The sequence below is a fragment of the Maylandia zebra genome, linkage group LG13 (genome assembly GCF_041146795.1).
Source record: "Maylandia zebra isolate NMK-2024a linkage group LG13, Mzebra_GT3a, whole genome shotgun sequence".
NCBI classification, from domain to species: Eukaryota; Metazoa; Chordata; class Actinopteri; order Cichliformes; family Cichlidae; genus Maylandia; species Maylandia zebra.
In genome coordinates this window covers 11,675,191-11,698,473 of record NC_135179.1, presented here as the reverse complement: position 1 = coordinate 11,698,473, position 23,283 = coordinate 11,675,191, and the positions used below count along the sequence as shown (strand labels likewise).

Here is a 23,283-nt window from a genome sequence, read left to right as displayed (position 1 = left end):
TTTACAGCCTCGCTCACTCGGGGGATATAGCCGCTGTATTTCCCTCCGATACAACATCTGATCTGTATGCCAGGCTTGGCACATATACCCGAGTTGATATCCTGACAATATTTCAGTCGGAACATTTCAATTTGATGTAGAGGGTAGATTCTGTCCTCTTTCAGAGAAGAGACTGTTCACAGAGTCACAGAATGTTTATGCGGGTAGGGACTTGTGATAAGGAAACAGACAGATGCGGTCTTCTCATGGTTGATTTGTCTTGGTGACAATACAGAACAATATTTGGGACACTGAGTCACTATCACACGTGAAAGCGTTTTATGTTTCGACTGCAACGTGGGAAGGAGTAAGCAGTTTCTTGAAAAAGATAAAGACAACTGGGTTGTGGTGTTACAAGAGTAATGGTATGTTGTGACTCAGGCAAAGAAAGAATGCCATGCTTTCGTAAGACACACTGCCACTGTACTCCTCCGTTCAGAGCATGTGGCAGATTGTATCGTTTGCACTTGTTTGCTTTCCGCCCCTCAGACATATTTGCTTCCCCTTCTGCTTTTTTTTCTCTGCAGAACTAATTCTAGAAACTGTCCAAAATCTCTTTTGAAGTAATTTAATGGAGTGTTTGTATTGATTATGTGCCTTTCTCACCCCCTCCTGTTTTCTTCTCTCCTCCTTTGCTATGTTTTTTTTTTCTTTTGGGGGGTTTATGGCAGTATCTTCTTCATTATGCCCAGACCTGTAGGAGAGAGAATCACAAGCTGTTTTTCCTCACTGATGTGCTCATATCATTAATTCCCTTCTGACTGTGGCCTGGCCGGAAGCCAGAGAATTCTAAATCTGTAAGCAGTAAATTGTGTGCTGGGGTGGAAAAATCTATTAGATGTTTGAGCATGCCTCGAATTTGAATGGGAGAAAGAGAGAGAAAGAGAAAGAGACCACCCAACAGTCGAGCCATATCCTGTTATGGCTCACGCCGTAATCAAATTCAGCTTCTTTGGATAGCTATATTCATCAATAATTTGTGTTATTTTATTTCTGGATTGTCACATAATGTGTTTTTTTGGCTTATGCAATGAAGGAGGCTGAAGGCTGGTGCATGGTTAAACAATGAGAATGGCCTCAGAGGAAATGAAGAGCTCCGTCTCTCCATTAGGGAGGTCTGAAACAACAGTTGTGTCTCTCTTCTCTCCATTAGTCAGGTCTGGAACAACAGAGATGCTATTGATGTGACCTCTGCCAGGCATCTTAAATAGACAGAAACAGAGTGAGGTGCTTTCATAATGCGCTAGCAGCTCTGCCTCCAAGACAAATTCCCTGATAGATTCATTATTAAATTATTCTTTTTAATGATTCGCTGTTATGAAAGCTCTAAAATCACATGGATAATGAGGCTTTATCTGAGGCTGTGTGTTGACTGAGAAACATTTGCTTTCTTTTCTTAAGCAAATCGCCTGCCTGTTCCAGTTACTCTGACTCATACTTAAGCGTTACCCAACCAGCAGACTTTTTAGAGAGATTTCTGTATTAGTCTATGTCAAAACATGATGTGTAATATGATGCCTATTTAAAGGATTACGGCAGCATTAATATTTCAGTGCTGAGGTTTTTTGTACATCTCCCCCGATATGTTTCTTTCTGCATGACAGCCTCACATTCTGCCTTCAGATAGATAGATATGGATGTTTTTTTTGGTGCTGCTCAGTAGGCTTTCTAGACATCACAGATTGTACAATTAATAACCCTGCATTTTTTATGAGCATGCCAGTCCATCTGCTTTATGAATGCATGTCCTCTTCTGGACGCCCTGTTGTGCTTATTAAAAAGGCTTGAAAGTCAAACCTACAACATGAGCAGTGTTAAGTTCTCGACTGAAGTGCAGATCTGAGGCATTTTAGTTGCTTTTAGTTTCAACTGTTTAAATTTTATACTGTTTGATGATTCTACTTCGCTGCAAGTCAGGGAAAATTTTCTTTTTTCCCTTTTGATTATGTATATGATCGTTTTGGCAAAGCACATCGTAAGATTTACTCACAAAAATACTATTTATCATTCAGTAAATGACTGCTAATGCACTGATATATTAGCCAAACGTCAGTATAAGCTATCAGCAAATAAGATGCCATTTACTGATGGCTGCTGATATTTATCTGTTGTATTCAATCCGTTTTGCACTGGATAATTGGCAAATATGGTCTGATGAAGAGCAACAAAAAGCAAATTAATCGATGATATAAGATCACCTATTGGCCAAATTGTTGTTTTTAAATATGGGTGTCAGTATTGGCCCAGAATTTGACTTTTTTTTTGGCATATTATATACATATTACCAGTTACAGTAGTGAAATATATCAGTGGTAATGATATAGAAATGTAAGACTATAACCCTGTGAGCAGCTGAATGGATGGATGGACAAACAGACATTACTAAGTTTCCAAACTGGAATTGCTAACTTTTTTCAAGGACTTTACCTTTGCCTCATTAGTTCTTGTTAATTACTTTATAATAACATATAATTATCAGCACAGGCACATCTGTGTCTGATCTGAAGATAAATGAACAGATTTTTGCATCATCATTAAAACAGAGATACATTAAATCTGATGCTGTAATAAAATATTTCCTAAGTGACATTTCTGTTGTTCTTACAAAACTAAACACAGATTTTATCAGTTTATTGTGAGCTTCCAAGTTGTGCGAGTTTAATAATTCCACTTGTCTCTCTTAATAATACCAGAGACTTGGCTCATTATTTTCAAGATTTGAAGGTGCGTGAATTAATAAGACTGAATTCTGCAGAACGATGATAATAATAGCTTCTTGACTTCTACAGTATGTGAGAGTGTGTGAACATTAAATAACCATTTATTTGTATCATAGCATTAGAGTGTTGGAAAAACACTTTGAGTCAGACCCTTGCCAAGGTAAAAATAGCTTTCATTGCTGATTGCGGATAAGCTTCTCAACATCCACATAATATATTTCATAATGTGTAAGGCTGAACTAAACACAGGTGCACAGCCAAGCTGAAGGGTGTAAACTGTAGTACACAGTATAGATTATAGCCTTGCGTTCATTTCACAGCACAGAGGTACTGTAATGCATTTTTCCTCCTTTGAAAGGTAATTGTAATTTGGAAGCTTTGATAGATTCCAGACCTTTGTTGGAAGCTGTGGGAGTGTGTGCGCATAGTCACACATACTTGCCTGGGTACATAGCTGTTCTTAATGCTTTTATTAAGCCAAAGAACTACAGATGACGTAATGTGTATTTGCAAAATATCTCGTTGCAGATGGTGTAGTATGTTTGGCTTTCTTTGATATATTAACTGCCAGAGGAGTTGTATGCAGTGCCCTCCCTGCAAACAATAGATCATTAATGCTTCTCTGTCTTCTTTCTCAACCTTTCAGTCCATTTCCTTGTTATGTGGTGGCCCGAGGAGCACTTGGCAAAATGAGAGGCATTCAGCCAGCCCCTCCTCCCCCCCTCCCCGATTTTCCCGTCAGCCATAACTCAGGGAAAGCTGTTGTTTCATTCACAGTGTCAGAGGGTAATATTTAAAGTTAACAAAAGCCTAGTCACAGAATTGCTGCCTTGTAGAGTAGGTGCAAAATTTTATTTATATTGCTGAGGATAATTACTGAATGGGAAGGGAAAAAACAGCTGTGTTGGACTCTCATGAAGAGCAAAGTATGACACACCCATGTTGTCAGGCATCACGAAGACTAACTTAGCAAGTTATTTCTTAGACAACAAAGGCCTTTGCCAAAGAATCTCTGATTCATGTTGTTTTCGTTTCATGTCAAACACTTTGTCATTATACTGTAGTCAAAGTACAACACTATACAGAACAAATAAAATATCTTGCACTGTCATTTTAGATTCCTTTTGGACTTGTTTCATAATAATAATATTTAAAAAAAAACAGCAGAGAGAAGTAAGAAGCCTTTTGGCATGAATGACCAGTGCACATAAACTTGTTATCACAGCTGGTAGATATTCTTCACTGAAGTTCTTATCAGTCCTGTGCAATGTGAGACAAGCAGCTACAAACACTGTATGTGCTGCATTACAGTAATTACAGCTCTGTTAGTAAAGCGCAGGATGGAGGTTTGCCACATCAGAGGTCATGTTCTGTAATCTGGAATGAATGAGTTTAGAGCCAAGACGGCTGCAGTTTATCAGAAATTACCTGCTCGTTTCGCCAGATACTGTGTATGTTAGGCGAATGAGACAGCAGCTATGTGAAAACTGTTTGTGTAGGACTGAGCTTGGGAACTTCAAACAGAGATCATTAGTGCTTGTGGAGAGAAAACAATTGTTAGTGGGTCTTGTTTTCTTTATTGTGGTGCTGCTGGAATGTGTAATCACAACTAATTGCACAGCAAAGAATGCAAGAGAAAATCCTACAGATTGCATTTCTCGGATTTGCTTTTGTATCTTCAGTACGGTTTATATCCATGACAGCACATAAACAAGAAATGTGAACAGATGGCACTGGTTTTTAATGACATATTGCTATCTGGAAAGTCTCCCTCTAAGCCACAGACTAAAACATCTCCCCTTGGGGAGCGCACCGCTCTAGTTGTTATCATCTACTGCTAATGTCACTCTTTTCTTTGCCACATTGTCAAATCCTCCAGCTAAATAAATGCAATGTAAATTGAGTATTGTGCTGGATGTAATTATTGAAAAGGGTTCCAGTTGGCTTAACTGCACAGGCTGTTTATATAAAGCCTTCCTCCTCTATACAGATCTGATGATAGAGAGATAGGGCGAGGGAGAAAGAGAAGTTCATATTTAATGACAGGAATTCGCAATGGAGCCATGCTGAATGACAACAACACCCCCACCCCCCCCACCCTCAGCATCTCCAGCAAACACCCCCTCTCTTCTCTCTCTCTCATTACAGTTTTACCATTGGGAAACATGCCTGTCCCAAATAGCCTCCAGTATTATTCTTTTGTCCCTCTTCTTCTTCTTTTCTTTTCTTTTTTTATTCATTCTTTTACTAAAACACATTAAATTATGTTTCCTTTTGCACACTATGCTGAGTATACGCCCTGAGAAATAAGTCTGAGCTGATAATGAGGGACCCTTCTTTGAGGAAATACACACGGCAACTTTGATCTAGAATGGCATGTAATTCCTTGCCTGACCCAATTCCCAATCTCCTGATAAGATGTGTTTTTTTTCTCTCTCCCTCTCCCTCCTTTGCTCTAACCTTCCAGCAGAACTCACTTAAATGGGAACTCGCTGTCCCATTAAAGATACATTTAAAGGCAAACATGTCATCCATTTCATTCTGCGGGAGAATGATATGTGCGGTTGAAAATGCTGTCTTCTACAGGCTGAGCCAAAGAAACTCTCTATGTATTCCTCATTCTCTCTGTTGCTGACAACCTCTGAGATTTCTGATCACAGCTGCTCAATTGAGTTTGTGTCGGACAGAGCCGCGTGACAAATGAGAGTGGCCGTCATAGCAGATAGAGTATCATCACCTGGGTGTAACAGCTTTTAGGCTTGTTTGAGGAGAGGGAAAGAGACACGGGGAAGGGTTTCACTTGTTTGTGTAGTTGAAAGGAAGCTGTATTTCTCCAACCACAGATAGTTGATTAAATTTACTCCCTGTGGTATTTGCACATTTTGGGTTCTCGCAGAGCAGCTTTTTTTACTCTCTGAATTGACTGCGCTATAAGTGGATTGACCCCCAAAACCCAGCAGTAGTCTTTCATTAGTCAGGATGCAGCCGGGGACCAGACAGCGAACAGTGTTTAGGGCCAATCCATCACCGCACAAAAGGGGATCAACATGGCACAAACTTGTCTTCCTCATCTTAAGCGACAACGTGGCCTCGAACCTCATAGCTATCAGTTTCGAGTTTACTTCCTGGTGACAGTGATAATTCTGAAGGGTCAAAGCTACATCGAATTTCATTTCAGGCACAAAAGAGGAGCTTTCTGAAAGCTCATTTGTTACACGGCCCCCGTTGTTTTTTTTATAGTCAAAAGAACCAATTTGGGTTTTTGACAAGGAGCCTCTCTGAATAATTCCTTCATGTATTACAGGACCTATTAAATGCAAACTTTTCAATCTGGCAATCAATAAGGCAGGCAGCTTTCCCTGGCCCTGTGCCAGACACATTAGGGCTGCGAGCGATGGTTGCTAGGGAGCTGAGCCTGCTCAGGGGAAAGAATGTTTAATGTAATAGAATCACATAAATCAACCGGAGGAAAGTGCTTGTGTTGTTTTTGTCTCTTCTCTTCTCTTCTCTTCTCTTCTCTTCTCTTCTCTTCTCTTCTCTTCTCTTCTCTTCTCTTCTCTTCTCTTCTCTTCTCTTGCCTGTTTAACTGAAAACATTTAATATGGGTGTGTGTTTTTGAACCCCCCCTCCCACCAACATCAACCGCAAAAACATCTGGGAAGGAATTAAGCTGAGGGAAGTTGAATTTTCTCTGTATGTGTGTGTGTGTGTGTGTGTGTGTGTGTGTGTGTGTGTGTGTGTGTGTGTGTGTGTGTGTGTGTGTGTGTGTGTGTGCGTGCGTGTGTGTGTGTGTGCGTGTGTGCATACTAGTGTTGTATCACACTTGAATAAATTGAGGTGAAAATTATATAAATGTTTCTTTTTTTTATCCTTTTTCTTTTTTTTTCCTTTGTCACAGTCCGCCGCCCCACCCTGCTGAAATGAATGAGGCACTTTAGTGCTTTACTATAATTAAGAACAGGAGCCAGCATGCATGGAGGGCTCTCTTTCTCTCTATTTTATGTATTACTCTCTCTCTTTGTTACTCTCTCTTTCTATTTGCCCTCTGTACAGTTTCAGTGGAACATTTCCTCTGGGTGTTGGTGCCCTTTTGTGAGAATATTATTCTCTTGCAAGAATTAGGCATGTGCACGTAAAAGCCAGACTCTCACATACTAAGTCATACTCACTCCACCCATCTGATACTTTTTTAATATCACAGCCTTCACGCAGAGCAGCAGATGTGATCAGCTTGAATTCCTGATGGGTACAGTTCATTCACCTTCTTGTGTTGGAGCACATAACGCTTTTTAGCTATCCGCCGGTAAGCTCAATGTGTTCCAAACAGTCATATTTATAACAAAATATCCCTAAGTAAACTGCGCCTGTGTCAGTCTCCACCTTGTGACAAACCTGCTTCCACATTGTTTGTCAGCTTTGAAATTCTGCTGTGGTTTACTTGCTTCGCAGCTTGTCACTGAAACACTTTCGCAATAAACAAAAGACCAGACTTCGTGCTCAACAGGGTGTATTAAAATATAAAACATTCTGGTGAAAACATAAATGTCGGGAACAAACTATGTTTGCAAACGCAGCTAAAAGGCAGGAAATGCTTCTGAGAGGCTTTTGCGAACATTTATTTGTAACAATCACAGATTACAATAGTGCTCATGTGAGGGGTGGGGCAAAATATCTATATAGCAGCATATGCAGTGATACATTATACTGGCAGTAAATAATGATATTTTATATAAATAATGCAGGTGAGAAAATACAGTTTGTTCAAAGCATTATACAGAAAGCAAATCAGATCAGAGTGCTAATTTAAGAAGCTGACTTTAAAAAATGTACTAATAATAATACACACCAGCTGAGGTTGAACTGCTTTGTGCTCCTCCAAATGCCCCAGTTTCAAGCAAATAGTTTACTGTGTATTTGTCCTTTTGCCCAATTTCTGGCCACTGAGTGATGTGTGAATACAACAGCTAACAATGATAAACTTATAACAGTGGGCATGTTAACAAACAGACACGGGGCAACAACAGCACTTGGATTAATTTTGTAAAAATAATTTCCATACTCTGCTTGTTTCCACTCTGTTTTGATCTCCACCAATTCTTGAGGGAAAATATCTGGATCTTCAGCTGCTAAATGCTAAGCTGTGTTCACCAGCTGTATACTGTGTTGGTATGCTTGAGGTAATGAATTGCTTAGTAGGTTTTTAGGGCATCCAGCTGTGCACAAAGATGCAAGCGTGTTGACATTAAAACCAAAACATGAAAGAAGCTTAAAGAAGCTAAAATGGCTCAGGTGAGAGGTTTTTTTTATTGATTAGTCACTAAAAATGAACTGTTTCGTATTAGACGTTGGGATGTAATTGTTTGCTAATACGGCATAAAAACGGTGGCTGCTCGTGTAGGAATAGTCTTCAGTTCAGTACAGTTCAGCTACATGATCATTTTCGTTATAGTTGATTTATGGGCGACTCTGCATGAATTTGTCATATCTGTTCTGAGAAAGGAAATAAATTGTCAAAAAATGTCCTGATTTAAATCATCTGAGCCAACTCACTGTGATAGTTAGATTTCAGCTTGTCTTTTGATCTAAAAGGCAGAACGTATGCTGTGTACATTGTGTGCATTTGTCTGTGAGAGCACAGCTTGCAGCTGATATAATGAGCAGGGGAGAGGCGAGTCAGTGTGTGTGACTGATGCAATGTTGATGATGGACGGCCACTGAGTCATTTGCAAACACAGTTTGTTATTTTGTGCAAATCCATTAAACAAATTTGAAATATTGTTTCAATTTTACTCCCTTTAAAGAAAATAAACTGTGCGTTAGTGTCTGTGTGATGGCTTTGCTTTGTTTTACTCTACTATAGTGATTTATTGATGCTGCTGCATCCCCGGTGTGATTAATGTGATTTTGTTTACTGCACAGACTAGGTTGCAATTAGCAAAATGTTCTAGCACATTTTGTTTTATCCCAGATAGTGTAGTCATTCACAGATTGGATAGGCAATGAATCATGCAAATTCAACGAATTTATTTCATTGTTTTATGTAATTCTGTCTTCATTGAAAACATGAGGTTGCCTGTAGTGTAAATGTGATGCCCCCCACACATCATTTCCATTTGGTGTCATTGACAGATGCCGTTCTCTCTTTATTTGGTCAGGTTTCAATAACCTGAAACCAACAGCCAGATCGGGCGCCTGCTGTCTCTCAGTGTCATGTCCCCTCATTGAAAAGTAGGAGAGAGAAAGGAGGTGAATAAATCAGAGCTGTGTTATATATTATGAGAAGAGGCTAAATGGAAACAGGGCAGTTTCGAAGATCAATACAGAGCACAGAGAAGAGAGCCCACAGCATGGAGGGAGAATACCAAACAAGAACCTACTTTTCTTTACTTTCCCTACTTATTTTCTGCCCCCTTTCTTCACCGCAGCCTCACTTGTCCCTATATTTTAAGTTTTTGGGCTTGTTTTGGTGTTACCGTGGGATTAAAAAAGGAAGGAAAAAAAAAATCAAATATGAAAGTGACATTATTGGCTCTGGGTTACATGCCTTGCCATTTCTCGCCAACCCCACAAAAGCAGCAGGGGGATCCAGTAAATTCCTTGGCCGAGCAGATAATGTGGAAATGTTGACAACAGCAAATTTGAGCAGAGTGAGTGATTTAAGGACTACAGCGGGTGACAGAGAGCATGAGAGTAATGGTTTTCAGCTTCTTCCTGCTTGTCTGTGACAAGAGAAATGAGCACACTTGCTTGAAAGATCTTGTCAGAGCTTGTGGGCAGTTTGAATATTTTTAAGCTTGGTTGAATGTAAATGACACAGTTTACATGAGTAGCATTTGGTTTTTAATTAGCTAGCACAGATCTGCTTTTAACTGTCAACAACCCTCGTATTACAACTAGTTTTATTCCCAACTTTCAAAGCCGCTACAGAAATTATCCAATGAAAAGCAGAGGAGCTCAAAGATGCGGCAAATAGATCACCCTTTTATTTTGCTGGTTTTGAAATTCAATGATATCAATGATGTTTCATCTGCCAGAGCAGCTGCTTCAACCTCAACTAATGAGTTTCTTGTTGAATGCAGCATTTCTGAGATTTTGATTATGATGACTCGTTTATCATGCTTGTTATTAAAGAGAAATTCTTCATTTGGTGTAATTACACAAAATATGTTATAGTGGCTGAGCTTCTTCTCATCATACTTATTCCTGTACAGTGGGACCACAGTATAATCTCCTTTCATCCCTTTTTATGCACATGGATTACTGCATGTTGCTTTTATTATGCTGTGGTAGAAGTAAAAACCCTTATTTTTACTTTACACACTACCTCATTAGAGCTACTGTATGCTCTAGATAGTTGTTTTATTAAATATGTTCATTAAACATGTCGTGCAGCACATCATCGCACATATTAACTAATATGTAAATGCCATTTTATAATGCTTATAAAAGAAATAGAAAGTCATACTATTTGGTGTGACCAAAAGTTTGTACAATATCTCTTTATAAGTGGGTCTTTATATAGGTTCCCAACAGTTCATTGTTCTGTTTGTAGAATTTAAAACCTTTAAATGTCATCATAAAATGAGAAATAAAGCACAAATAAAACCACACACCCACAATAATATGTATTCTGCACACAGACTCTGTTAACAGAGAATTTGGCACAGGGCTAGAGAATTAGCACTTAACAGGCTCTCTGTTCCACTTTTCGGTTAGATGTAATGCAACTTTTTGTTGCCGCTGTCTTATTTTAATGTTTCCACAGCTGAGCTGTGAAGTGCAGCTTTGAAAACAATCTATTCTTGCGAACCTTGTGGTACAAATTGTTCTTAAGTCAGATGAAACACCTTTAAGTCCTTCCTTGACTCACCTGGCTCGATGTCACTGTGGGTGGAGTAGATGTATGACTATAGCTGTATTTGAACAATTCACGTCATGCAAGACACCATAACTGGCATACCGGTACAGCTGACATACCATATAGCACAACTCATAAGACCTTGTTGTCATTAGTGCAAAAAGAAGTTGAGTAATTTTATGTTTTAAATCGCAATGATGTATTCAAGGGAAATTCGGTGAGCTGGATGTCTATGAAAGATGAGTGGGTTTCCAAAAGCATGTCATAGATGAGTGATTCTGAGAGGAAATCAACTTTTGTGTCTACCTCAGACAGGAGGCAGACACAGATGTTGCAAAAAAGATGACATTCATTCTTTCTATCATGCTTCACATTAAAAAGTTGCTGTTTGGCAGGCTCTCAGATTTACGCATTTCCTTGAATGCACCATCAAAGCAGATATTTCATTTGTTCTCTGTGATGGATTTCCAAATGAATTATCAGCAACTTTACCCTGCAAGTTGAGTCTCATTTGTTTTTCCATTTTATTTGTTGAATAAAGAACAGCGGCTGCCGATAAGCCAGGAAATCAGGACTATCAAATCTTGTGTTCCGGCCCTTTAAAAAGGAAATACTACATCTGGTGTACAGTTGTTTTATTTCACATGTTCAAACCAAAAGTATAAAAAGAAAACTGTGCACTGCAACTTCTCAGTTTGTTCACTTTTTGTGCTTTGCTCCCCATTTCGGTTCCCTTTCATTTGTGCATCATCTGTCTTATTATTTACGTGGGTCATGACACCATTAACATAATGTATGGACTCACTGCATGCAGTCCTGCTTGTATACCTGAAACTCTAAAATGTTCCCATGATAGAAAAATAAAGGGAGAAACATTTGTTAATGTTATGCTTCCTGACTGATGTCATTTTTAAAGTATTCCAGCCCACAAATGAGTATTGCAGACTTTCTTGTATAATTGTCTTCCTGACATTAGAGGTTCGATGGCTCAAAGCTAAAACATACATTTTAATCACCAGCCCTCACCCTGTTGCACAATTCCCGAACTCTTGCTGTAGTTGTGTAATGCCTGTGTCTGAAAAAAAAAAAGACTGACTCCAGCTCGCATTTTTATTTGCATATTACAGAAATGTTTCAGTCATGCTTCTTTAATCTCGGGAATATTTTAAAGATCAGCCCAATCTTGTCATCTCAACACAGAGTGAAACCCATCCATGCTTTTGTCACATCCTGATTAAATTACTGTAATGCACTTTTTGCTTTAGTAACTCAGTCATCCTTGAAGTGTCTACAGCTTGAGCAAACTTTTTCTGCAAGACTGAATATCAAACTATAGACATATGTTAATAAAAGCTCTTCTTTTGCATTAGTACATTTTTGAATTGATTTTCTTCTGGAAGCCTTGCATACCAGAGACAAGTCTATGGAGTTGTTGAATTAGCTTGTATTAATGCTATTCTCGGTAGTACCGTAACAGAAAGCCATGAGAAAATGGATCAAGGTTTTTTAGCAGTCTCTTGGACAGCTCAAATCAAAAGGAGAAGAAGTATTCTCTTTATGACTCCTTAACTAAGTTGAATTGCTGAATCTTCCACATAAACTTCCACAACAATTTATATATATATATATGTATATATATATATATATATATATATATATATATATATATATATATATATATATATATATATAGTGAATTCCTTTGATTATATTTGGTATATAGCACTATGCAAAGGTATTATGTACACTAAAGGATTCCTATCCATCAAATAGTACCATGAAGAGATGTGCTACTTAGAATATATACATTCATAAGTAATAGAAATGGGCCTCGCATGCAAAGTGATCACAAGACTGAGAATCAGCTCAAATCCAGCGATAACAGCAGGGATGCGGGGAGTCGAGATGGTAGATTTTATCTGATTGTGCAGCATTCCGGTGGATGGAAAAGGGAGACCAGACATATTTCTTAAGTAGTGGTGACTGTACCGACTAACACTGACTCCACATTGGAAACAATAGCCAACCAGATAAGTCATAATTCAAGCATGAGATGCCAAAATATTCTGCCTTTTATTCCTCGCTATGAGTTGAGCTCCAGTAATGCAACTCAATAGCCTCTCTGATTAGGGCCTTCTTGGCTTGTTTACCCCCACATCTTTTATATGCCGCACTTTTTCAGTTATATATTTGAAAAGTGCTGGTCCAAGCTTAGATAACGTTAATGCTAGCACGATGACATCATCAGCATTATATTTTGAAACTTTAGAAAGCTCCTCCAGAGTCACAGCAGATGATACAGCAGGCTACAGGGAGGTGAAAATAAGCTGAGTGCCCCTTTAAGTGTAATACGTGTTTTAAAAGCACCACAGGGGATGTAATATTTAATGATTAGTATTCCTTTTCACTTTACTGTGTACTGTAAAGTATTGGAATTTATTTTGTGCTGCTCTGACTGAGTGGTTATATTATCAGCTGTCCTGCAGAGCAGTTATGACCCTGACACTGTTGTAGTTTATGAGGTCAGAAGCTTTACAGCATGTTCTGAAAATAATCTGCCGCACCGCAGCTGTTTGATCAACACGCCATACTACCACTAGGAAAGGACAGAGAGACAGAAAGAGAAAATAGAAAAGAGGTCCTCAGAGAGAGAAACAAATTGCATAATGTTCTCACAATGTCTTCAGCTCTCCAGTGATACAGCCACAGCCCCAACCAATTAGGACGCTTACATTAAGATAAGGACGTCCTTTATTTTGAAAGGTCGGGCTGCAAGAACAAAAGGAATTTTTAAAGTGTGTTTGCACTCAATGTGCATTATACGCACCAACACGCGCGCGCACACTGACATGCATACTTTACAACACCTTTGTACAGTTATTAATGCCCTGCGGCTCTCACTCCAAATTGAATCTAATCAAGTGAAATGCTGTGAGGGTCCTCGGGAGAAAGAGCAGCTCTGACGGTGACCGCTTACAATAAAATCCCTGACATTTGGAAACAAAGCCTGCTCTACCTCTGAGCTGTAATTGCGAATGACAAATGCCGCAATCTTGGATAAATGTGTGTGACTGCTGTGGGATATGTATGCAGTAAAATGTGTGTTCATACATTTGTGGGCTTTGTAGCGACTTTGTAGCATGTGAATATATGTGTGAGTGGAGTGGCTGAATGGTTTTAATAATTTCTTTTGAGGTGGTCCGCATGTTGGAGTACAGTGGAACTAATTACGCTAATTGTTGGGAATGCAGCTGTTGTAAATATGTTATGTCCTTCCTGTCCTGCTTCTGCTGCACATTTCAGTGATTTTTATCAGCCTGCAGCTTCAGAAAATACCACCACAAAAGGGAAAATGCATTTTTAAAATCTGTTTAAAACTGTCTGTAGCAAGGCAAGGTGAAAAGCTTGCTAGTTAGCCTCCCCCTGAAATATTAACTCACCAGCAGAAATTCCCATGAATGTCATGTCCAAGGGCTTTGTAAAAGTAGACAGGGTGGTTAATAATTCATATAAAAATCGTGTTTCAAACTGCTTGACTCTACTTCATCAGCTGTGGAACCTTGTAGTCTGGTTAGTAAGCTAGAATAGTATTAAGACTTACTGCAAACAACAGCCTATTAAAATGAGTGAGTCGGAAAAATCTGACGTTTACAGAATTGTGTTTGCTTTTAAGAAACAAAGCACTTGCATATTATCTGTGTGCTTTATGATTGGCTTATGTCAGATCATTATCTAGTATTGTTCTTTGTTCTAGGTCATTTTTTTATGATTGTACTCTATAATTACAGGGTTACAACACGTGAGCTTTTACTATGCCTCCATTTTTTCACGCTTATGCAATTACTCACGGTCTGCCAGCTATCCCAACTCTGATGGGTCAAGAGGCGGGTACACCCTGGACTTATTGAAATTATCAATTTAACATTACCTCATATTCATTTGTCATATTATCTTAGAGTTGAAATTGTTAGTTAGAATCAGTTTTACTGTTTTTCTAAACGCTACTGTTACACCAAGTGAGTGAAAATTCAGCAGTTGCAGTTTCTTGAATTTGCTCGTTTTGTGGTAGCAGGGTAATTCATTTAGCTTTATTTAGCTCTGCTGTTCAGAAAAAATGAGGACATTAGAAAATGTATACTTTGGCATTTGAAAAGTTGAAATGAAAGTGGCTATAATTGGCATACCTAGTTCATTGTTTGGAACAGAAAACCGCGTATGAAGTTCAGTGTTGTGCAAGCTCAGACTTCACAAGAGCTAGCTTAAAGTTCGGTTTACAGAGATTAAAGTGAGTCATCTCACATTCAGGTTGACATTCATTTTAACCTACTCTTAGCTATTCTTTTTTGTTGCTTTTTTAAGTAGCCCCCCCATAAAGGTACACGCAATATAACTTTACAGATTTATTGCTGATGTGGCTGACTTTCTTTTTCAGATCTGGCAGGCAGCCTTTGTGTAAAAAGAATTCTCCAGTTTATTCATAAAAATAAAAAATATTTTGTATGGACTTGCTCTGATAGTACTGTTGATAGTTGCATCTAAAACCACTGCCGGCGCTTGGAGTGCCAAGGAGTTGTTTCCAGTGTGTCATGTGCACTGAGCACACTTCATAGCACCTGTTTATTCTGGTGAAAGAGAGCAACACTCGTGCCCAAATGTTTTGTTGCAATTACTAGTACTGTGCATGCAGTCCACCGAAAACATTTGCATGTCCGTGGTCAGCCCTGATGATGTTATATTACACAAAGTAGTTGATTCAGTGCCAGAGCTTCTGTGTATATTCAGATCATTTCCATTTGTTGTTTGTAAAGGAGTAGGTTCTCATGACAGATTTACTAGAGCATGCAGTTTCTGCGAAGTAGTCCAACAGGAAACACAAGATATATATACGTTTTTAAAAAGCAGGAAATGCTTCTCTCATGGCTTCAGCTTGGCCGATATTTACAGCAATATTTCTTTACTGAAGTGCCTTCCTTAACCCTCTCCTGCTGAATAAACATTAACCGGGCATGTAATTAGTTAAGGATTATCATATATCTGATATGTGGGTGGCAGGAGATACATTCTGTTCTAATTAAACATTAAAACTGTCATTTTAATCACTGTCAGTAACCTGTAACCTCAACACCCTAGTTGCATAACATCAACATATAAGCGATTACTCAGGCATCATTATGAAGGAGAAAGGCCATAAACACATAACAAATATAAATAAAACTCAGTGCACGTTTCAGAGCACATCATATCAAACCCTACATATATATGTGGTTCTAGTGGTTTCCTTTTCCTGTAATAAGTTGTCATCTTTCTGACACGGAGCTCTGTATTCGTATGACTTTATGTTACATTTTTATCTTTCTGTGTCATTGTACACTTTCAGTTGTTTTTGTTCAACGGTGTCTTTATGGTATTTTATTAGCTGGGAATGGCATTCTGTCTGTTGCCCCGGCGCTCAGGTCGAGACTTGAATATTTAAACAACTTTTTGATGGGCTGCACTGAAATTGCATACGCACAGTCATGCACCCTCAGGGTGAATTGTGAAACCTCTGTTGAGCCTTTAACAATCATCTAGCACCATTGTCAGAAGTCGAAAGTTAAAAGCAGGCTAGTCTCTTGGTTAGGTTCTTACACGGTGCCAGTATAATATTAACTGTCCGACTGTCTATCAGCATATCTTCCTGGGATTTATGGCAGTTTATTGTATCAGCTCAGTGTGCACTTCCTGTCCTGAGGTTCTCCAAATAACAGTAAAGGTTTCTCTGCCAGTCAGTTGTCACAGGTGATAATGCATTAGTCAAACTTACACACTGTAAATGGAATGTTAATCACACAAAAGTAAAGTCTGGCTCCAGTGGGAGGGTTTGCTATTACCTGTGTGAAACAGTGAGTGTAGCTTTTGAAGCAAGGCGACAAACCGTGATTTTTTTTTTTTTGAGATTGTTATATAAATAACAAATTCACATTTATCAGCAAGTGGCTGTACACAGATACCTGCAAACACTGATTCACACCAGCCTTGTTTAAATTGCTGTTTGAGAATTCCCATCCTTGAACTTGCTTGTTAAAAGAAGGCATCTGGAGTTGTTTTGACATTCCTCTTGTCACCCAAGCAGCTATGCATGTCATGCATTTCGAACATGCCGCCCGGCAACGTCATATGTTTGCACTCATGAAAGTCATCCTGTCAGTTTGCTGAAGTGTATTATTACTACAAGGAAAGGATGTGAAACTTTCATGAAGACTATTTAAAGTCACAATGAAACAGCAGCGTTAGAGAATCTTGCTTCCTTAATTCGATGCATTTCCTGATACACACAGCGAAATCCCTGTGATGAGATACCAGCTCGCAAGGGACACCTGTCCGTCTGAAAACAGTGCAGATGTGGCACCTTTCACAAATTCTTGAAACAAAATAAAGTATTAAGTTTGTTCTGCTGGTTTACATATTGATCCTCCTTGGTTTTATTGTGAATCAAATAAAATTTCATTAGGACAAAGTCTGAGATTACAGATAATTTCATATTCACAGCACACTGGCAGTAGATGTGCTTGAATATAAAAGTAGCCGAATAATGATCGATGAGCTAGAATGAAATCATAAAAGCCGAAGAGAAATGGAAGAGTGGATGTGTTCTGTAAAAATTAAGTGCTGCCCTTCTCTACAACTCTTAGAGGGGCACTTGAAAAAAGCAAAACAGTTACAGTTCAATGTCAAATTAAAGTATGTGTAACCTCTGTGGCCCTTCTAACTCCGTGCCTTTTTGTTGTGTTTTCCAGGCCAGGAAGAAGATGGGCGCAAGGTTTTAGTCCTCAGTTACCCTCAGTATTGTCGTTACCGTTCCGTTTTGGCACGGCTCAGAGAGCAGCCGTCCTCTCTGCTCATAGACCACACGGTGCTGGCGCTGGGCGGCATTGCTGCGTTGGATGGAAGCACGAGGATCCTGTACTGCCGGGACACCTTCGAACACCCCACCCTGCTGCAGAATGAGAGCATCTGTGACGAGTTTGGTGAGTGTGGCAGCTGGAGATTTGATTGTAGCCTTTAGATACATTATCATATTAGCTCATCTTGAATGCCAGCAGCTATTATAGTGCCAGTTTATGGAACTTTGAGTGTTGGCCCATGAAACATCAAACTCATCATGTCCTGATCTTTGAACATACGCATGCTCTTAAAACTCATTCTCACAGTACGGTTCATCTCAAACTCCCAATTATGTCATTTTGGTTACCTAGACCATTTGTTCAAGTCTGCTTTTAGTGGGAAATTGGCATTTTGGGCCAAGTAATTTAGTTCCATTGTGTGAAAATTGTGAAATGGTGAAAAAGTACTTTAGTTCATTTAATATTTTCACTTGTTAAGGGCTGCCTATCAAAACGAAGTCCATCAGAGGACAAAGAAAAACAGAGCCAGTGAATTATTCTGGTTCCCATGCCAAATACTGTTGTGCTGTGAAAAAAATATAGGATTTAATGAGCTGAGAAAAACAGCCCTGCTTGGCTTTCTGACAAGGAATTTTTCAATAGGCTGAGTTTGAACATTAAAGTGAAATCACTTCAGTTGACTTGTTGAATGTGAATTTTGAAAGTGACAAAAGCACATCTGGGGGCGTGGAGTTAAAACAAACTGAGCTTATCTTTCTGTGAATTTGCTTCATGACGCTAACTGCCATTAACATAACAGACCCACATTTCCAAACTGTCAGTGGCTAATTTGAATGCGGGTAATGTCGGTGCCAGATTTTGGCACAAAGGAGAATAAGACCGCACCTTCGGCTCTGCTGCATTGATTCAGATCTCTTTCTCTCACATAGTACGACGTGTTAGGACACTGGAATGCTATTTAACTTTTAAATAACTAGATTTTATTTAGTTTTTTTCTTGAAAATGTAAAATTAGGGCCGAGCTGGACCAATAGTTGGTGTTTGTATTGGCACAACACCCGCCAAAATCACTGGAGTGAATATCAAATAAAAAGACAAACAAACAGTTAAACGCAGCCCATTTGCCTAAACTGTCGAGCAAATGCTTAACAACGCTTTGAGTGACGTGCCATAAAGAGAGCAATCACCAGAGCCGTGTAAGTCGAGTAAATGTTAGCAAGAACATGAGTGAGACCTGTCACCGATGCTGTCATCTTGTCAGGTTTGTGGAGTTATGCTTGAGGAGGAAAAAGCAAAACAGACGAGTGCAACTGTGCAGTTTATTATGCAATGAATATATAAGAGTATGAATGTTTGAATGGTGCTGACAAATCAGAAATTATACTAAAAGTTCCCTAAAAAAGCTAAAAAAGTTAAATGACAGAAATTGTGTTGCATAACCGAGATCCCTGCTGTTAGGGCGTATTCGTCACATAGTATGCTGTATCCACTAATATATCACTAAAAGCTTAGTTGTTTAAGAGAGGATTGGATTGATATTGATACCAAAAAAAGTTTTTCAACACCTTTTATTATACCTGTTACCTGACTTGGTTTATAATTAAATAAATATAAAAATAATAACGTTTTATGTTTTTCAAAGCTGTGATTTGTCTTCATAACACGTCACTCCCTTGTTTGTTTCCTGTGTTTGCCCTTTACTTTGAAACCAAATGTACTTTTGATCAATGCTTTTTTAGTTTACGTTACATAATTAGAACCAAGAGAGGAATCAGGAATCACCTTTTGCTTTCTGACATATTTTCAGTATATTTGCGTTTATTTAGTGTCTACTGTTCAAACATCCTCATCAGTCACACCTATGGAAAGCATTCAACGTTTCCGGAGAAGAGTCTTGAAGTGCTGGAACATGTCTGTCTGCCATTCAATCCGCTTTCCTTGCCTCTCTTGAATCCATGTATTAAACCCAGAGTTGGTCTAAAACAAAGGATTAAAGTGATTCATCTCTCTCTATATATTTCCTCTGCTCGGTTGCTCAGCGGGTTCTTGTGCAGCATCGGTTTGACATTCACATTAACGACTCCTCTGGTCAAAAGTCATTGTTTTTCTTTTCCTGTAAATTTGCCAGTAGGTAATTGCATTTTAAGAGAGCAGCAGAGGTGAGACCAGAAGGGAAAACGGTTTTAGGCATAGGAAAAATAAGTTATGAATAGTAACGCTAACATCCTGTGGCGGCTGTTGCTCATTCACTTGGCTCAATAATACCATTCCTCTGTGAGCCACATTTAAGCTAAAGGTTTATTTTCATAGCCTAAAGGAATTCCACTATTTTTTTGACTAAGGCAACCAGATTTCTAATGTTCTTCACTTAAGGGTTTACTAGTTTTGAAGCAGAGCTTTATTTCTGCTGGAATTGCTGCTAGGAGACTTGATTGTGATTTGTTTCAAAACAGCAGAGCTAAGTAATTTTCTTCACTCTGGCAGGTGAGTTAAAGCCTCAAGGGTGTCTTACTTGTAGGCCTAAACACACACGCATGGGTTTTTGCACATATACACAGCTGCTGAGTAAAGTTCTTCTCCCATTTATAGGCTCCATATGAAAAAGCAGCTATAAACGCCATATTAAATCCACCTTTATTACGATAAATACTAGCACAGTGGACACGTAAGAAGGAATACTGTGCTGCTGTGAAATATTAAAATGTTAGAAATTGATCCGGGGAACAATTTTAGGACTTTTTCTTCCTGTGCTTCTCTCAATGCTAATTCTGACCTTTTGGATTCAGCTAAATCTGCTGTGGCAGCTGTAATAGCTGTCCATCTTGTCTAGGCTAATTCATGAAAGTGTGTCAAGCTACCTCAGGAGGTAAAGAAGACGAGAGGGCAAAAAAAAAGAGTTTAACTGAGCCTTTTGGTATAGAAGTGTGTGAAATGCAGCCGTCAGATGGTGGTGAAATCCAGTCTATTCTTGGCATCCTGGTTACGGATTCAACAGAGCACTACAATATGTGCATGTACAACATAATCATGTAGGGGATGATTATTTAATAAGCAGCATATGTCGTTTTATTTGAGCATGTTCAGTGCACTCTCATTCTCATTTATCTGCATTTAAAGAGATGATAATGAAACATTAGCGTACTTGGGCTGCTGTTGTCTATATAATGGCTTTCATTTCTTCTGCGTTTGCTTGGAGTTCACTAAGGTGCGGAGATGGTGCAGAGTTATTCCTGGTGTATTAACGACATTAATCAGAAACGTTCTTCATCGGACTCAATCCAAGCTCGTGTTTTTTTTTTTCATCCACGTCACTACCAGCGTCCCTGCTTTTGAGCCAGCTCGAGCAAAACCGGGGTTGCGTCAGTTACCAGATCTTTAGTCCTGTGATCCATATTCATGTTCAGCATCGCCTGTCACCCCTGCAGCTGCTTTCCTCGCGGGGAATGACACAGATTTTGTTTATAATTATCATGCATTCTCTGCCAACGTGGATTGATTATACCCATGCTACTTTGTGTCCCCAATTTAATTTCTTGCCAGGAGGAATGTAATATTAACACTGCACAGTCGTACGACAGGAAATTTAAGTTATGCATTAAACGTTGCCAGTGCAGATATTTTTACTTATTGTGTGCTTACTGACACACTCAAAGAAAAACGATCTCTTATATAAAGCTAAGAGTAATGACAGACTGTGCTGGAATAAAATGCCTTGAGAAAAAGCCATAAATAGCGCTGAATGACAGATGACAAGGGTCAGGTATTTGTTATTAGCTGTCCTGGTTATGTTGAGTATTACTCACATTAATTTGGCAGGGACGCAGTATGTGCTACAAGGCAATAACATAAACATTTGTAAACTCAACCTAGAGGTGCTGTATATGATATATTTAAACAAGATGGCCGTCTGTTTTGGAAAATATTACAAGCACCATTTTTTCCCGGTTTCTCGGATTCTCAAGTTATGCTTCCAAACTGCTGACCTTCCTCTCCGCTCCCTTCTCCACCCCCCCACCCACCTCCAGAAACCTAACACTCCTGGTGTGCACATTGCTTAAATCAACAGTATTCTGAGAGTTAGTGAGGCAATCACTTTTTTGAGGCAAAGCAGTTGAGAGGAGTTACCCTCTTCCTCCTCCTTCTCTGGCTTGCTCACATTTATCCTATATGCTCCAGGTCTTGGCACAGAATCTATATATTTTATTATCAGCTTTGTTTTTCTTTGAAATACATCTCAGTCATTGCTGATTTGATTTTTATCAAAAAGAAACATTTTCATTGCAATCCTTTGGAATCCCTTTTTCTTTTTTTGTAATCCTCCAGGGTGGGAGGAGTATAAAAAAACAATTTATTGCTTCAATATATTAATGCTGTCCAGATGCACCAATCACACACAATATTTTACAATCTATTTTTGTACTGCGGTGCATGAGCGCTGGTTTAATGCATCTGTGGCTGAATTTAGTTGAGCTTTGTGTGCTTTTAAGAGGTTTTTCTGCATGTCAGAGTCAGTGGTGTCTGTGTTTGACAGGAACAAAAGAAACATTTGAACTGAACTGATGCTGACATACACGGAGGGAAAAAAATGAGTGAATCTATAGTAAGTAAACAGCCTAAAATCCTGAACCTGTGCTTTTTGAGATACAATCTTTGAAAACATTGAGTCCTTCTAGCTTGATTGGGCTGGGTCACTAGATGAACATACAGCATGATGTCATTGTTTCCACAACTTGAACCACTTTCTCGCTGCTCTTTAAACATGAAATCTGATTAGATGAAATATGCATATGCCAATATCGTCCCACGACAGCTCCGTCTGTCAATGTAATAGGCAAATTGCTTGCTAAGCTCATGTTTTGCTATCTCCTCTGCAGATTTGTGTTAACCACGGCCCATGAATTTTTCATTGTCCATATGTCATGGTATACAGAGGCCGTAGAGGAGGATTTTAGAGGAGGACAGAGGACATGCTGTGGCTGTATAGTCACATTTCATAATCAGGACATGAACTGTATATAAAAACAAAGTGAACATCTGGTGAAAGATCACTTACACATGACAACGCACATTGCAATGTCCTTGTGTAAGATGTGAAAGTTGTATATTTTTACTTTGTTAGCACCTAAATTACTCACATATAGCTTTAATATATACTAGGCTTGTGTTTCATCGTATCTAATGTGTATGGTATGCACGTCAGAATAAATGCCACTGTGCTATTTTAACTAAAACCACTTTCCTCCGCTGGCATCGGTAGCATTAGCACTTCTCTATCGTGTAAGGCACAATTGTTTTGTATTATCCCTCTTATGTCATCAGCAACACAGCAGCTCTACACATATGGCTTTGCATTACTACTTATCTATTAATAGCAAAATGTAACATAGATAAATAAGTAGCTTTGGGGAACAAGCTTAGCTTTTATTTCCAGTGCAAAAGGTTTGTCAGCGAAGGAGCTGATGGAGGATATTTGGAGAAAAAAGGACATTCATGTCTTACTTCAGCATTATACCAATTCATTTGCTTCATTTTTGAGTGCATCAATGACATATAGTTCAAAGCACATCATAACCACTGAGCATGGGGGCGGTTCTTGTTTTGTGCCCTGGGTTTGCCCCTACACTCATGCTACTTCTGGCTCTTATATGTGGTGAAGATTTACGCATAATGAGTGGGAAACTGTCACCTGCTCCTCATAGTTGAATGCTTATATTTTAATGTAGTCAGTAATTTTCCACAAAGATGATAGAAATGCACATCAATCAAATGCTGAATGGTTGATA

At 38.9% G+C, this 23,283-nt stretch overlaps 1 protein-coding gene across 2 annotated transcripts in view; it reads left to right on the top strand.

Moving 5' to 3' along the window:
- The window catches only part of arid5b (AT-rich interaction domain 5B), a 75,048-nt gene that overhangs the window by 15,848 nt on the left and 35,917 nt on the right, over positions 1-23,283 (top strand). For both annotated transcript variants that reach the window (XM_076891534.1, XM_004551416.6), the window contains one exon: positions 17,394-17,624. In XM_076891534.1, the coding sequence (XP_076747649.1) occupies positions 17,394-17,624 (231 nt within the window). The remainder of the gene's footprint in view (positions 1-17,393; positions 17,625-23,283) is intronic.